The sequence below is a fragment of the Podarcis tiliguerta genome, assembly GCF_965153285.1.
Source record: "Podarcis tiliguerta genome assembly, chromosome: Z".
In the NCBI taxonomy this organism is placed as follows: domain Eukaryota; kingdom Metazoa; phylum Chordata; class Lepidosauria; order Squamata; family Lacertidae; genus Podarcis; species Podarcis tiliguerta.
This window is the reverse complement of record NC_139553.1, coordinates 25865123-25882987: the sequence shown is the minus strand read 5'-3', so window position 1 is coordinate 25882987 and position 17865 is coordinate 25865123. Positions and strand designations below refer to the sequence as shown.

Genomic DNA, 17865 nt, shown 5'->3' with positions numbered 1-17865 from the left:
CAGGGTTCAAATCCCCACTTGCCATGAAGCTCACTGGGTGATCAATCACTGCCACTGAGACTAACCTACCCTACATGGTTGTTGTAGGGATTGAGGAGGGTGAGAACTATGTTCTCCTTCAAAGAAAAGGTGGGATATAAGGTGGGATATAAATGCAATAAAATAAATATTCTTGCTACTCCAAAGTAGCTCACAGGCTGCAGGAGTTTCTGGTCCAATCTTTCCTGGGTAACAGCAACACCCTTTTAATGGTCAGGGAAGGTACTGCAATCTCATCAACACAAGCCAGGTCTGGTGATTTGAGGAGACCAATGGGGACCTGACTGGCTCTAAATAACTGTTGCTCCAGGCTTGGTCTGAGCATCTTGTTCACCAAGTAGCAATGCAGCCCCTCCACCTCTTCCCGTCTGCAACCTGACCAACAGCCCATCCACAACCACATCTCCTGCCTCTAAGTCCTTTTCCTCAACCATCTCATCTACCTCTGCACATATATTTTTAACATTGCTCTGGCCTGCACTCCCGCAGGCCAGATTTTGTACAGTTCAGATACCAGTTTAGTTCTTCTGGAAAGCCAGGCCAACCTCCTGGCTTCCCAACTAAGACTGCAGTCCCAAAGACACCAACTTCTTGAGTGACTTCTGAGAATAGAAAAAACACACCTCAAGCCTGTAGTTAACAAGTGACCACCCAATGAATGTTGTATTTGCTCAAACGTCAGCTGTTTGTTCTGTCCTTTGCAAGGCCAGCTCCAAGTTTGAGCAAATCAAATTAATCATAGGGGCCTCTGGTGGGGGGTCCCTCATATACTAGTGGGTTCTCAGCCCTGGGCTTACCTCAGGGTTGTGAAACTGGATCTGGGCAGCAGATCACGTCCCCTCTCCTCTGTGGGCCAGTCATCTGCCAATCTCCTGTCATCACCATGACAGCAGGTGGCCCATTTTCACGTGGATAGTTTGAAATCAAACCAAGAGGGCACAGCCACAACCCGGAAAGCTTCATCAATCCCCACAAGGGTTTGCAGGTGTCATCAAATCTGATTGGCAGCACAAGCAAAGCCCCATTCAGCCCAGTCCAACTTTTACTTGCTTCACACCACTCATATGAAGGGAATGTGGTTGTGGTTTGACTGAAAAAGCCTCACAAACACAATGGGAAGGTCCGGAAGGCCTAATTCAGCCTGTGAGCCAGAGGCTGCCCACCACTGGCTTACTTGATGGCAGAATTGGAAGCAGAGTGCCAGTGAAGGCACTGTGGAAAACTAAAATGGGAGTTTGCAGACCTGGCCACTGTATTCAGGACATGCCCCTAGGCTGAATTTGTCCTGGACTTGTTCACTGTCCCCGATATCCACTTGCTGGACTCATCAAATCAACTCCCGACACTCCTAAGATAAACACATAGAGGTGCTTGAAAAAACAGCTTGCGGAAAGACAAGCTCACATTTTCGACGAGGCTTGAGATCCCGGTTCACCGGAGGTGGTTCCAGGTCTGTGGGGAGCTCGGGCAGAGGGCTGGAGATTTTTTCTATGCTGGCTGCAGAGTGGATAAACGTAGCTGAGCCTGGACTCATGGGAATGTAGCCGTCAGGTGTGCAGTCAGATCCTGGGATCGGTGGGGAGATGCTGGGGTGCATTGGCACGTAACTGTCCTCGGAACTATATGATGTGCTGGAGTAGAGAGGGCTAAAACGACTTGGCTTCAGAAATAAGCACAGGGAAAGGGAAAGGGCAAGTTGGTTAACAGAAGGGTTCCAAATCAGAAATCAGGTGCCAAACCTTGGACCTATCCATCCACTCTCCCCTTTGCCCAGGATTCTCTCAGGTTCAGTCTCCTGACTAGCTTGGAGTTCTGCACCTGGAGCTAAATGAAACCTTTCAGGCCTCTCTTGTATGGTCCTCATGAGCAGACCCCATTTCCTGTGTGCACACCCCATTTAGCTCTGGGCTAAATTCCACCCTAATAATTTTTTAAGTCTAAAAAATGGCATACTGGAAGTTTGGATTTCTTTCTTCCAGGAGGAAGATGACTCACTAATAACTATATTAGTATTATTATTGTGATGTTTTTTCTTGTTTTGTATATAATTAAAAAAATTAAAGAAATTGTCCAGTAGCACCTTAAGAAATCAACTAAGTTTGTTCTGGGTATAAGCTTTCGTGTGCATGCACACTTCTTATACCCAGAACAAACTTAGTTGGTCTCTAAGGTGCTATTGGACAATTTTTTTAAAAAAAAAAATTATTTTGACTGCGTCAGACCAACACAGCTACCTACCTGAATCATGTATATAAATTGCTTTTGTGGTTTTTATTTATTTACTAATGTACCATATTTATGCAAATGCTATTGCATCAAATGCGCACCTCAGTTTTCAAAACCTTGAAACCAGAAAAGTATTTGCTGGCACCATCAAATCTAATGTGCACCCTAATTTTCAGAAAGTAACTTGGCCAAAAAAAGGTGTATATTACATTCGAGTAAATATGGTACATTGTTTAAATATATTTAATTTATTACGTTACTTTAGGACAACATACAGAGGAAGCTGCCTTATTGGTCCATCTTGCTTGGTATCCTCTACACTGACTGGCAGAAGCTCTCCAAGGTTTCAGACGAGGATCTCTCTCAACTCCACCTGCAGATGCCGGGGATTGAACCTGCATGCAAAGCAGATGCTTAACCACCGAGCTACATCCCTTCCGTTCATACTTATATGTGGAATTATTGTGATCATTATTACAGTAAACTTGGTATTAATACTGTTTCATTCTGAATGTGGAATTGGCATTGTATATCTTACATCGATTCCATTTTGTTGGTATTGTTAAACTGCCCAGAGACCTCTTTTGAAATGTGGAATGGAAAATGAATTAACACATGAATTAACACACAGTAGGGGCTTCCAACAAAATGTTGCAACATGGAGTGCTCTTGTTTAGTGTTCTATGCCTAGTCCTTCTTTCAGGACACTCCATTCCTGTCCTCTCATTGTGTGAGTCCAATTCAGGTTGGGGCTATGTCAATCAATAAATCAATCAATCACCACCACCATATGTTTTTGTCGAACTACAACTCCCATAATCCTGACAGTTTAGCTAATGGCCAGGCATGATGGGACTTGTAGTCCAACCACATCTGGGGTCTGAAGGCTGAAGAACCTTGGTTTAGCTTTTACCATGTCAATATGTATGTATGTAATGGAACAATTCCTTCTCTCTCTCTCTCTCATTATCTTTGATTTGAATTTGCAACATTCTGACTGCACCATCCTTGGCAGGAAAAGACAGTGGAAGGAGGACAGAGCCCTTGATATATCCTCAGCGTTATTTCATATTTTTCAATTGTAAACCACCCTCTGATCCTTGGATGAAGGGATAATTAATTAATTAATTAATTAAATTCTCAGTGGAAGAGCACTTGCTTTGCATGCAAAAGGCAGCAGGTTCAGTCTCCAGGCATCACTGAGAAAGTCCTCTGTGTGAAACCCTGGAGAGCCACTGCCACTATACTGAGAAATAAGGCCCATTTGGTCCAATGGGGCTTACTCCCAGGTAAGTGGGCACAGAGTAGCAGCCTAGACCAGTGTTTCCCAAACTTGGTTCTCCAGCTTTTGGACTACAACTCCCATCATGCATTGCTAGCAAGACCAGTGGTCAAGGATGATGGGAACTGTACAGGGCTGCCATACATTTGGAATTTCCTGGACATAGCCGAGATTTGTCCGTCGAAAATAGTGTTCGGGTGAAATTTATGAAAAGCAGCTGAAATGTCTGGGGAAACCCAGGCATTATGGCAGCCGATATAGGAAGTGTTGATTTTTTGGCGATTTTCCTAAAAAATAGGGAAGGGGAACTTAATTCTTTTTTTTTGGAGCTCAACTTTTGTGTCCGGATGTTCACTTTTTGAAATATGGCAACCATAGAATTATAGTCCAAAAACAGTTGGGAGACCCACGTTTGGGAAACCTTGGCCTAAACATATGAAGAAATGCTAACTGTTATTTTGTTACATTGGATTGGGTAACCATTTATTATATATTGATCAGACGACATAGGCTGGTTAATTACTTGTTAATGTTCACTTCTAAAACCATGCTAAATAAGGGTGGGTGTGTAAGACAGTACTGCACTTACCAAATTCAAGCTAAGCCTCTTATCCCTGCGTCTTAGAGAATTTCCTTCCAAGTCAGCTGCAAATCAAAAAAAGAAAAAAGAAAACCCATAGCAATTTAATTAGCTGTTCAACAAAAGGTAGGTCTTGGATGATACAATCCTAGCCTGTTGTGTGCAGTTTTAAGGTTCTGCTTTCACCTGCTCGCTATGTGAAAATGTACTTAAGCAAACGTAAAGAATTGTGCCCAAACCTCACTGTACACACCAGATTCAGATATCCAAACATCCAGAGTGTGTCCATTTCATTACCTGTTTGTGCTGAGCTGGTTGGTGACAGCCTTTTCCAGGCAGAAATCATGCAGGGAGAGAGCGAGATCAGACAAATCAAAGAGGAGGAGAGATTGAACAAATCCACTGACTTCCACTCTCTCCTGTTGTTCTGTCTTTTGCAAAGTCAGATCGAAAGCATCTCTGGGCAGAGATCCACTTTTTACTTGGCTTACTCTGGAGGGGAGTGTGTCACACAGCCCCCTCTGTGTGCTGAAAGGTGATATGGAAGGGCTTGTGAGGCTGTATGGGCAGGCCCTGCTCCATGCCATGGTCTCTTGCACTCAGACTACATCAGAAGCAGTTCCACTTGCATACTAGTGAGAGCATGGAGGGTTCTCCATTGTGAGGTGGGACATTGATGCCACACACAATATGTGCCCTGGACATTGGTGGATGTATAGAAATTAACAGCAGCAACTGGGGCCAGAGGGGGGCAAGGTTGGGCATTTGCCAGGGCCCCCTAGAGCAAAATGGGCCCCCACTGCCCACACAGTGTTACCCACTCTACTTTGCACAAAGTATTCAAGAAGATCAGCCAAAGAGAATTCTCGAATTGCATGTCCAGCTCTTCCAGGTTAGGGTGGCCAAAATCCTGGAGCCAACACAGATCAGAGCTGCAATGTAGTCAGCTAATGAGTTAAGCTGCAAGTCAATTAATAAGTAAACTAATAGACAAAAGAATAAAATTGTGGGTTTCCCATCTGGAAAAGCTCTTTAAGAATACGCTCTGTGTGTACACATGTCTGTGTGTTTGCGTGTAAAGTAGCACACACACTTTTAGAAAGTCTGCTTCCCCAGCAACTCAAGGCTGTTAGTGAGAATAACACTTCCAGTGATGGGTGTTTCTCTCAAAAGCTTCCAAGAACTGCACAGGACACTGATAAAATGAGCTGGTAAAAACATTCTTCAGAATTATCTGAAGGTGTGCAGAGGGCCTCTCTTCAAGGCAGAAAGACGAGATACACAGTTGTTAATAAATTAAAACAAAATAGGTTCCATGCAATGCAATGTGCATATTAAAAAGCAACAGGAGTAGTAGCAGCAGTTTGTGGCTGCCAGTTTGTTTGTGGGCCCAATTCAAGATCCTCACACTAGTATTTAAAGCCCTAAACAACTTAGGCCCCAAACATCTGAGAGACCCCCTCCTTCTCCTACAGGCCATTGTAGGATGTTGAGATCAGCCCAGGGGGGCCTCTGGGTAGTTCTGCCATTCTCAGAAGTTCAGGGTGGTAGCAGCTTGGGAGAGCAAATTGTCTGTGACTGCCCCTAATTTGTGGCATTCCCTCCTTAAATAGGTGTTTCTGGCACCTTCACTATACAGCTGTTGGCGAATGCAGAAGCTGCACATCTTTATCCTGGCCTTTGACACCAGAGAAGAATGTTTTCAAGAGCCACCCTATTCCTGTGACTGTCATTTGTTTTAACAGCTTTAAACACTGACAGCAGCCACGAAATTAAAAGACGGCTGCTTCTTGGGAGAAAAGCAATGACAAACCTAGACAGCATCTTAAAAAGCAGAGACATCACCTTGCCAACAAACGTCCAATAGTAAAAGCTATGGTTTTCCCAGTAGTGATGTATGGAAGTGAAAGCTGGACCATAAAGAAGGCTGATCGCCAAAGAATTGATGCTTTTGAATTCTGGTGCTGGAGGAAACTCTTGAGAGTCCCATGGACTGCAAGAAGATCAAACCTCTCCATTCTGAAGGAAATCAGCCCTGAGTGCTCACTAGAAGGACAGATCGTGAAGCGGAGGCTCCAATACTTTGGCCACCTCATGAGAAGAGAAGACTCCCTGGAAAAGACCCTGAGGTTGGGAAAGATGGAGGGCACAAGGAGAAGGGGACGAAAGAGGACGAGATGGTTGGATAGTGTTCTCGAAGCTACCAGCATGAGTTTGACCAAACTGCGGGAGGCAGTGGAAGACAGGAGTGCCTGGTGTGCTCTGGTCCATGGGGTCATGAAGAGTAGGACATGACTAAACAACAAAGAACACTGATTTTTAAATTATTATAACCCTCACTTGGATCTGCTGGTGAAGGGCAGGGTAAGGAGGAGGAGGACGAGGAGGACTTCACTTACTCTTCCTTTCAAAATGTGAATGGCCATACTAATTAAAATGCTCCTATGGTCAATTGTCTTGTCCAGCTTTTGCCTCCCTGATATTTTCCAGATGTTTCAGATTACAGCTCATAGCAACCAGCACAGCCTCCTTATTCTGCCCGTTTCAACTTGGTTATCAGTCTTCTTTACTTAAGCACAGGGAGTGTGTTCATTCAACAGAATGTTCATTTCCTCACTTATTTAAAATAAAACACTCACACAATCCCAGGTTTTCCGAAGTTGAAAAACTGTTCTGGAGTGGCCCTGTGACAGACATCACAGGGAGCAAACCAATCAATATGACTTACGGTCAGTTACAGCTGCAAGCTTATTTCATTTATCTGAGACATTTGTACCCCCAACCACTTCAATAAAATTCCAAGGTTAGCTTACAAAAGGTAAATGCAGTTTGAAAAGGTACAAACAATGTAAAACAACAACCAGAATAAGAATAGTAAAATCACGAAGAGCAGCATAAAATACAAACACACAACCCTCCCTTCAAAACCAGCAAAGATGAAAGACATCAAAACAATAATCAGCACCAGAAAAATTAAGAAGTCTTCCTTCACTAAGCACTATAGCAGCAGTAGGTCCTAACTCACTAGTTGAAGACCAGTGCTATGGATAGGGATTGGGGTGGGGAGGATTTGGTTCAATCTGCATTTAAAGCTGAATTTATCAAATTCAGAGTTTCCAGAGCAATAGGAGAACCAAAACTAAGCCACCCTTCAAAATCTGAACTTCTCCCATGTTTGCAATGTGATGCAGTTTTCCAACCAAACAACGTTAAGGGAAACTGTGTGTAAAAATGATAGTATTCGTCAAAATAACATACAAAAATGCATTAGGATAAGAGAAATTGCTTCCAAAAATGTGCACATCAGTCAAAATTGCAGACAAAAATGCGGTTTTTAGGATAAATATGTACCTAAACGCTGAAGAATTTTCAGGAGGATTTTTTTGACAGCAACAACAACAAAAATTCATGAGTTGCTACAGAAACGTGGAGAACTGAATTTAAGATGGGAAAAACAAGAAACCTAGAGAACTCAAACTGATAATTCCTTCCATTCCCAGCTATGGAGTAAGGGTGGAACAAACTCTGAAATTATACAAACCAGGGACGGTCAAATGAGCTCAGGAAGGCCAACTCTTAACAGACAAGACCATTCACATCCTTACCTCTCCAACTTCTCATGCTGTCCAATCCAGACAAGGAGATTCTCCTTGGCACCAATGCCCCTTGAGCACACGAGATCCCAACGTGTCCATTCTGAAGGGCCCCACTGGAAGGCTCTTCAACCCGTTTGTCTGTGAAGTGGATTGGCTTAGGAGGCCTTGGTGGTGGTGTATTGCCCAGAACATCAAGTTCAGTAATGCCATAGGAAAGAGCACCATCAACCATTAAGGTTGGTGTCAAGGGAGGTCCTGAAAGCGGGGAGGAAGAGGAGAAATCACTAGAAGGGGGACCGCTTGAATCTGCATTCTTGAGAAGAGCCCCATGACCCATTGCCTGGGGCATCTCTGGCAGCAGGATGCCAGAAGGCTGTAGATAAAGTGAGGGCTGAGATGCCACAAAGTCAACAAAGACATCGTCTGATGAAGTCTGCTCCAGGGATCGGTCAGAATTGGACCAGCTGTGGCACCTGAAAGGAAAAGAAAAGAAAACTAGTATAGGTGTTACTTACATTGCAGAACATAGGAACAGTGGTGGCCAGTGCCCATTGGCCACTGGTAAGGTGGAAGGAAGGAAGAGCAGCAACAGTCAACGAAAAGCAAAGCCACGCCATGACTGGTTGAAAGTAAGAATGCAGTCAGCTGGGTGTAGGTAGGGTGACGGTAAACTGAGATTGGTGAGGCAGTGCCCTATTTTCCCTACCATGGGATAGGAAGTTGCCTTACCTAGCTCAGTACTGCCTCATTATATAGTTTCCATCGTTTGCTGCAGACATACCTTTATATTTGTGTGATGTTTGTGAGACTGCTTGTATTGTTGGATCTACATTTATCTGGTTTGGTTTCAATGTTTTACTGGATTTTATAGGATACTAATATGAATACTAATACTATTTTTATTATTTATATGCCACCCATCTGAATGGGTTGCCCAGCCACTCTGGGCAGCTTCCAGAAAAATATAAAAACACAATAAAATATCAAACATTTAAAACTTCTCTATATAGGGCTGCCTTCAGATGGCTTCTAAAAGTCAAACACTTATTTATCTCCTTGACATCCGATGAGAAGGCATTCCACAGGGCAGGCGCCACTACTGAGAAGGCCCTCTGCCTGGTTCCCTGTAACCTCACTTCTTGTAGTGAGGGAACCGCCAGAAGGCCCTTGGAGCTGGACCTCAGTGTCTGGGCTGAATAATGGGAGTAGAGATGCTCCTTCAGGTTGTAGCCCACCCAGGGACCTTGTAGTGAAGCGCAGGTAAGAAATCTCTTAACTAAGCAAACCAGTGAATATGAGAAAGGGGGGGGGGGAGATGTGCTTTTGCTTTCCTTCTTCCTGAATTGTGAAGGGAGGATGAGGGTTTTTTAAATACAAAAAATGTAAAAAGAACACATGCTCTAATTCTTCCCAGGATATTTAGTGTAAAATGGGGCTTGAGCAGCCCAATTTAATCTTCTTGTGCTCATCTCCATTCCACTCTTCCCTCTTTTTCCCAACCAATACTTCAAATTACGATTACGGTACATTATTTTGGTTAGTGTGCATTTTTTGTGTTTTTTAAAATATTCTATTTTAGTCCACATTCACAGCATACATTGAAAGTGCTGTGATACCACTTCAACAATTCTGGATTCCCTCAAAGATTCATGGAAACTGACATATTATGTTAAGGGTGCTGAGAGTTCTTAGGAGACCCCTATTCACCTCACAGAGCAAAAATTCTCAAGAGTTCCCTGGGAAGAGGGATTTGATTGTTAAGCCACATATTGCGGTTTTGCTCCAAAGAGAATAGCATCTCTTGGGAATGAATGGGAAAAACTGCTTTGGAACTTCATCAAGCAATCTGAAATTTATGGTTCTGACATGCCTTTGGATATATATGCTAATTGTGGTTCTTGTCTGATGAATGATTATGGAATTCACTGTTGATGTTGATAACAAAAAATTAAGTTGCATAGTTGTCCTTGTTGGTTCTGTCCCACCCCCACCCCAAATGTCATTGCAATCTAGATGGACATGAGGGATGCACATTCTTATCTTGTCAAAATCTCCAAATACTGCTTTAAACATCCCGTTCCCACTGCTGGATAGCTCTGCATTCTGCTTAGTTTGAGGTGGTTGGTGGAATATGAGGTCAATTGTGAGAATAACAACCCTATTTCATTTCCAGAATTTGCTGAAAAACATGGTATGGACATTTTTAATATGGTGATTTCATACTTGCCTGGTGGGGAGTGGAAGGATTTGCTTTTCATCCCACAAGTTTTTGTTTAATTTTTACTTTCCTCTAAACAGTATCAGAGTTAAAGGACAACAACATACTTAGTTTTGTTTTAGCCTTTGTGCTAAAACTGAGGCATCGACTCTCATTGATTTACTTAACTCTCACTACCATTGAAATAATTGTGATTCCAGAGTGCTTAATTTTGCTTTGTGTCCTAAATTATCTCCCCCATTCTATTCATTTCTACCTTGCCTTTCCAGGAAAGCTTTTAGGACAAGCCATCACGAAGAACATTTTGTTGACTACAATATAGAGGAGTAATTTTATTTGTAGGGGCAATTATGTTGTTCTCTTGTGGATGCATTTGTGGTACTCATGTTTTGTTATAGCCATCGTTGAAAACAAAGTAGATATTGACTTGAAGAGGCACTATGGAGGGTTTTTACGGTTTCAAAAATATTCAGCATCTGATTGCCGTTTTAAGCACAAAGAAGAAATTTGGGGATTATAGGTCAGGTTGACTTTTAAGGCTTCCTGCATTTTTCTTTCAGTGGAAACATGGGTAGCTCTCTCCCCACCAAAGCAAGAACAGAATGTGATGGGGGAGCCGGAAGGGTAGGACTGTTCTTTCTTTTGGGAAAATTTACAACTGGAACAAGGAACCTGTGCCTCCTAAGCTAGCTTAATGCCCTCAGGTGTAGAGGGCTCTGTCTCATTGCCATTGTGGAATTTTACTTCAACCACCAACCTAGGTGACAAGTAAGAGAAGAAATGGGGCATTACAGGCACTTTTAGCTGGTTCCTAGGATTCTCACACACCCCTACACACTTCTTGAGCACTTTTACTAGTTGGAATATGTCCTCTGAGATGCCTTCCCATGCATGGATGGAGAGATGTGTATGTTGTGCGTGCGTGTGTTGTACAAAGTCACATCTATTGCTTGCTTCAGTGTTGGCCACTCCCACTTTTGCCTCTGGCCATGCCCACCACTGGCATACCCAAGTAGGGATTGGGCAAGACTGACTGCAAACCTTAAGAGCCATTGCCAGCCATGTTGAAAGTATTGAGTTACATGGTCCAATGGTCTGACTTGGTATAAGACCATTTCCTAGAATTATAGAAGCAGAAGAGGCTATCTAGGCTGTGTATATCCATGCATTTAAATCACATTACTCCCCCCACCACAAAATCCTGGTACCTGTAGTTTGTTAAAGGTGCTGGGAATTGTAGCCCTGTGAAGAGTAAACTACACTTCCTATGAATCTTTTCTAGGGAAGCAGAATGAGCTTGAAGTGCATGGTGTATATGCAGCCCTGGATTTCCCGCACCCTTACTAAAATGTAGGAAGAACCGCACGTACAATGGGTCTGGCCCATCGGCCTATGAAAGACATTCTGAAAAATAATAAGCAATGCAACCATGTGGAGAAATATTAACATCAACTTGACAGAGCTGGCCCTACGATGCAAAGGGAGGCAGTTACCTAAGGCCTCAGATGCTGAGAGGCAGAGAGCAGGCAGAGCTATGCGCCACATAGCTTACCCTGTGCCTCCTAAGCTAGCTTTATGCCCTCAGGTGTGGAGGGCTCTGTGTCATTGCCATGGCTGAATCTTACTTCAGCCACCAACCTAGGTGGCATTCCCATCATACAGTCAAAGCACTATGATAACACAATCATGGCTTCCCTCAAATAATTTTGGGAGCTGTAGCTTTGTGAGGGGAATAGGGATCTCAGCACTCTTAATGAACTACAGCTCCCAGAATTCTTTGGGGGAGGTTGTGACTGTTTAAAGTGGCACCATAGAGCTTTAAATATAAGGTGTACATATGACCACAATTTATGAGCTTACATACTTCTATGTAAGCTATGTACTTCTTCCCCTTGGACCCAAACTTACTTTGGGAATAACCCTGTTTTGCCCCCCAAAACTGAAAGGCACTCAACCTTCCCCACTGGCCTCCAGATGTTCTGGACCACAACTCGCAGCAGCCCCAGCCAGGACACGGTTGCTAATGGGAGTTGCACTTGCGCAACATCTGGAAGGCCACAAGGTTGGAGGAAGGTTGTATCAGAGAGAGTTATGGTGATACCTGACATGACTGAGTTTTCCGGTCTCACAGTTCGATAAGAACAGATAGTCAGGAAGGAAGACAGACTCTGACTCGCTTGCTGTCTCCTCTGCAGCAGAAGCATCCGCAGCAGCCTGGTCGGCCAAAAGGGAAGGGTCTGCAACCCTCAAGGCGTGGGCAGAGGCGGCTGGCGAAGGTTGCGGGGAAGTGGTGGTGTGGGAGAGGCTGTCTCCGGAATCTGTGACAAAGGAAAGAAAAGGTTATAAGTTGACGGTGCTTGTCAGGAAGTCAGTTTGGCCTTGATCCTGTAAGGGGCTTGATTCTTTCCAAGGAGTGCAGTGAAGGATTTGTGGCCTATACTAAATTCTTCATTGTTTACCTTCTGTCCGTCCAGGGTTGTTGGAACAAAGAGTAAATCTACAGTACTGAGGAAGATGAGGTCAGCACTGGAAGAAAGCCTATGTGCTGTGGCCAAATTGGACTGAAACAATCAGTACTGGTGTATACCTGGGTTTCTGTTGTTTTCTTCAGGGCCAATATTTAAAAGGAGGTTATAAATAATCTCGACTTAAAAGAAAACTTAATTTAAGGGACGTGTTCACAACATGGGTAAAATGGAATGTTTTCAATAGCTTTTTAAAACAGTTTTTTTACTGATAATGTTATTCTTTTCTTCTTTACATAAATCATTTTGAGTTTTTAAAGGGTTTTTTCTTTTACAATCAAGCAGTGTGTGTGTGTGTGTGTGTGTGTGTGTGTGTGTGTATCACACAGCTGTATTTATAATCAACCAATGGACTCATACAGTTGCAGCATTTGGAAACCCATGCAGAATTTCAACACATTTTGGCGGAGTGGGGTGGGAGAGAGAGATGGGCCTTGGAGAATACTAGGTTTGGGGTGTTCGTTATTATCACTGAGAGCTCTATTATGTTTCCTGAATGACTGTGTTAATGAAATGAACTTTGAGCTGATGGGGATTTTATTAATGCCAAAAAGATACAGGAAAAAAAGGAAGATAAGCCAGCTATACTATTTTAGGCTGGTGTTAAAGGATAACATGGCTATCCACTTGGGTAGCATTCTGCAGGACTCCTTAAAGTCCCCCAAATATCAGAAGCCTACTTAAGGCAGGGCTTTCAATGTGGTTGCCTCTATTCTGTGGAACAGCATCCCTTTTGAGATACAACAGACAGCCATTATCTGCATTTTCCTAAAACAACTGGAGACATTTTGGTTTCGACAGGCATTTCCAGCTGGATGAAAATGCTGGGTGTCTTTTTGTATGGTATTTAAACTTAGCTTCAGAGGGGTTTTTTTTTGGGGGGGGGGCATTTAAGCACTGCTTCAGAAACTATTTTTGCTTTCTTATTATTCTGATTGACTGATTATTTAATTTCTAAATAATTTCAAGATGCATGTAGATTGCCTGGAGACATATATGTAAAAGGCAATTCACAAAATAATATTTCACACTGTGCATTTTTTGCACTATGTATTATTCTAACAACTTCAAGTTCAAGTTCAAGTTTATTAGATTTGTGAGGTCCATGCCTTTACACAAAATACCATAAAACATTATTAAAAGATAAACAATAAAATTATAAAAATAAGCTAAAATTCATGCCATGCTGTCCCAGCGAAGAAACTACCCAAAAACCCCCGCCTTTCAGGGAAGAAGATACAGCAACAGGTTAGGGGAGCAATGGGAGGGACCTCACCATTTCATCCAGGAACCATACCCTAGTTTTCATAGCCTTCACCACAAAGACCGCTACCACGTGAGAAATCCGTGGATCAGCGTCCACCAATAAAAACTTTACTTGGTCCTCAGAGTTGGCTATTGATTTGGGAATAGTTTGTAACATCACATCCCTGAAGGCCGAATAGATGGGACAATACAACATGTAATGTGTGAGATCCTCTTTGGTTCTCATATGACAAGGACATATACGCTGCTCTACTGGGATTTTTGCATATCTGCCTGACAGATAGGCCGTAGGAATGGTTTGAAAACGGGCCATGGTGAAAGCTCTCCGAAGGGTGGGATTGGTGATATTCGCCAAGTAATTGGCGCAGGTTTTGACTGTTTTCAGACGGGGAAACCAGTGGGAGGACGCTGGGTTCTGTATTTTTGTGATATCTAACAGAGCGTCTCTCTCCAGGATCCATTCCCGAACTTTGTCCGGGCTCCACAGTTTGAGAATATTAAACTCCGGTAGGGTGTATCTAACCAGGATCTCAGATAGGTTTTGACGCCAAGTGGTGTTCTTTTGAAGAGATACAAAGGCTTGTTTGGCCAATAAGATGTTTGAAGTATTTGCAAGGTTGATGTAAAATCGTAGGAATCTTAAGTGGGCCCTGGCAGACACAGAGGGTAATCCAACCTCCACCCTCAAGAAAGCTGCTGGGGTTCCTTGGGGAAGGCCTAGAATCCTCTTGAGATAATAATTTTGCAAAATTTCAAGCCGTTCCAACAGCCTCTGGTTCCACCCCCAGAGTTCTATCCCATATAACATCTGGGGAATAGCTTTCCCAACAAAAGCTCTTAATGCCGGGATCACCAATTGTCCTCCCCGGGTATGGAAGAAACTAAGCAGGACACCAATTGTTCTTCGTGTTAGGATGGTTACAGCCTTAAAGTGAGCTAGCCAACTAGATGTAGCCTGAAATGTAACACCCAGATATTTAAAAAAGGGGCACTGTTCAATCACATGTTCGTTTAAAAACCATCTAAAGGTGTGGCGAGCTCTAGTGAACACCACAATTTTTGTTTTGTCATAGTTTATCTTTAGTGAGTTATGGGAACAGTAGGCTGCGATCCCCTCCAGCATGCTGCGTAAGCCTCTTCGGGTGAGTGCCATTAAAGCCATGTCATCGGCGTATAGCAATGTATTCAGACGTTTACCTTCAAGGGCTGGAGCCGATGACTTGTACTTTGCCATGTACTGAACAATGTCGTTTATATAAAAGTTAAAAAGAAATGGGGCTAGCAGGCATCCCTGTTTGACCCCTTTCCCCAATGGCAGTGGGTCCGTAAGAGTTCCCGATGGCCCAGTTCTGATTTTGACTGTAGTATCTGTGTGTAACTCTCTGAGAATTTTTAAAAGTCGTCTATCAATGTCCGTTTCATATAATTTTTTCCATAGTCTATCTCTACAGATTGAGTCAAAGGCAGATGTCAAGTCAACGAAGGCCACAAAGAGTCTGCTCTTATACGCTTTTGCATATTTAGCTACCAGGGTCTGTAGTACCATACAGTGACCTATCGTATTGTGGCCCTTTCTAAATCCTGCCTGTTCCTGGTTGAACAGGTTAGAATGGTCCGCCCAATCTACCAACTTGTTTAATAAGTACCGGGTATAAAGTTTATATGCGATGTCCAGAAGGCTTACAGGGCGGTAGTTTGCTGGATCTTGAATATCTCCCTTCTTGTAGATAGGGGCTACCACACTTAGTTTCCAATTTGCTGGGATTTTACATGTGTTGTTTATTGCCGTAAAAAGTTTGGCCAAAAAGATGGCCCACCATTGGGTATTTGACTTAAATACCTCAGGGGGGATCATATCCTCACCAGGAGCTTTGCCATTTTTTAATGTTTTAATTAACTGTAGGCACTCTGATTCCGTAACAGGATCCCAACTAGCTAGATGAACATTCTTCAATGGGAGGGACGGACTCGAATTAGCAATATTTGAGGGTGTGTATAGCTGGAAAAAGTGTTGAAACCACACCTCGGATGGAATACTGTTGTTTACAATTTTTCCTTTGGATGAGACTCCCTGTGCTACTATTGCCCAAAATTTCCTATCATCTCGCGATTTAATCGCCTTATCAAGTGCCTCCCATTGTTCCTTCCTATAAAGGGATTTCTTGAGTTTTAAGGTGTTTTTATAGTAAGAGCGCCATCTGTGGAGATTTACTATAGATGACAGAGTCCTCTCCTGTTTTACCTTGTTTTGTTGCTTCCTAAGCAGGGATCTTAGCTTCCGGCAATCTTTGTCAAACCAGCCCCCCGATTTGTTATGTTGTTTGGGAGGCCTGGAGTTTGTAAGTAGTGGGAAAAGAGACTCTGAGACCCGCTGATATAGTGAAAAAGGATCAGAGTTGGGTAAAAGACACTGGTCTCTCAGAACCAATAAATCTGGAGAGTGCAGGTGTTGTTTAATTTTAAGCTCCAGCTCGCTGTTCCATTTACGCCTGCGTGGGGCCGGTGCTTGAGGAGGGACTGCACGATGTAGTTGTTGTAATCCCCCTGATTCGAGGGGAGTTAGTGAGATTGCTCTAGGAAGATGGTCGCTCTCAGTTCTGTTAAAAGTGCTGAGACCCTGTGCCCTCTCCAAAATTGTTGGAGAGACCAGGATATGGTCAATCACACTTGCACCGCGAGGGCCGATAAAAGAAAAAAAACCTCCTGACCTATCCATGTAAGTACCATGCAGGTTGTACAAATTATGCTTAAAGGCGATCTCCAGTAATGTATTACCTGCCTTATTCAGGACCTTTTCATCAGAACTCCAAGGGATAAACCAGTCCGCTTCTGGTAAAAACTGGGATTTGGAGCCATACGAATTGATGTCACTGCCTATCCTAGCATTAAAGTCACCTGCCAGCAGGATGTTCCAGTCAGGAAATTCTATTTTGGCCTTCTCCAAGCATGACTCCAAATCTTCCCAGATTTGTATTGTCTGAGAGGAAGTACACACGGGGGGAATATAAACGTTAAAACATAGAAAATCTCCTCCTGTGTTATTGGAGATAAGTAAAATCTGAAAATTGTTGCTCTTCATCCACTGCAGTTGTCGCACCCTGTACCCTTGCTCTATAGGGATAAAAGTGACCAAACCGCCGCTAGGTCGGCCACGGTTATTTAGTTTTTTCGCAGGGGTAGCAAAAGCCACATAGCCCTGTAAGTAAGGGAGATGAGAGTCTAGGCACCAGGTCTCTTGTAAACAAATAATCTGGAATTTTGAGAGGAAATCCAGAAAATCAGCATCGCCCTGCTTAGACCGCCAGCCCGCCACATTCCACGATAAAATGTGGAAATATGGTGGTGAGGGGAACAAAGGTAGACTCCTCCGTTTGTTCTTTAGTATGATGGAATGGATGTTTTTATAGAGGTGGAGTGAGCTGTTAAGATCATTCGTGGTAGGTACTAACCTAGTGAGTTTTGTTTCCCTGGCATGGTGTCCCCTCGCTGTGTCTGTCTTTCAATCCTCCACCTGAATGTCATCTAAGGATCCTAAGACATCCACAAAGATTGAGCCGTTCCTACTCATCGGCATGGCAAGATCTACCTGATGTGTTGTTGTTTGAGGTATTAAGGGTTGTGTGGGAGAACCCGCTTCTTCAGGGGACAGGAACCGGCACTGCGTCCAGTCTTCGTTGGATAAGGGCTTTGTTGTGTTAGTAGCAAAATTAAATTCCAAAGGAGCAGAAAAGCCTTGGGGAAGTAAGGATTTTTTGATGTTTTGTAACCTAGCTATTAACGCATCCTGGGACTGATGAATCTGCTCAAGGGAAGCTAAAAAGAACAGCTCCTTTTCGTTTAAAATATCTTTTTTGGGTTCATTGGAAGGGAGTGAACTTTTTTGGAGCTTAGCCTTCTGTTTGGAAATTTTGACTGCCTCCGGTTGAACTTGTTTGTAGTTTTCAGAAGCCATTTCCAATTCTGTGTGCAGACTAGTAGGCTTACGTGTTCCTAAGAGGGATGATGGAATGCCGGACTCTTCGAATAGGCGGGTCACCAACAGGCCAGCCCTCTGGAGCCTGTCCCTCTTTTTCAAGATTTGTTTAGTTACCGACCAGTCCTTAAAGGTCACCACAACTCTGTTTTGGGCCTTA

General features: G+C 43.3%; 1 protein-coding gene across 5 annotated transcripts in view; it reads right to left on the bottom strand.

Annotated features, from left to right (window-relative positions):
• Window positions 1-17865, bottom strand: part of GAB3 (GRB2 associated binding protein 3) — an 83178-nt gene that overhangs the window by 10264 nt on the left and 55049 nt on the right. For 3 of the 5 annotated variants that reach the window (XM_083423698.1, XM_083423700.1, XM_083423699.1), the window contains exons 3-7: window positions 12043-12259; window positions 7733-8196; window positions 4137-4192; window positions 2541-2660; window positions 1444-1699 (exon numbers count right to left, since the gene is read on the bottom strand). In XM_083423698.1, the coding sequence (XP_083279824.1) occupies window positions 1444-1699; window positions 2541-2660; window positions 4137-4192; window positions 7733-8196; window positions 12043-12259 (1113 nt within the window). The remainder of the gene's footprint in view (window positions 1-1443; window positions 1700-2540; window positions 2661-4136; window positions 4193-7732; window positions 8197-12042; window positions 12260-17865) is intronic. The other 2 variants (XM_083423701.1, XM_083423702.1) reach the window with 1 other exon arrangement.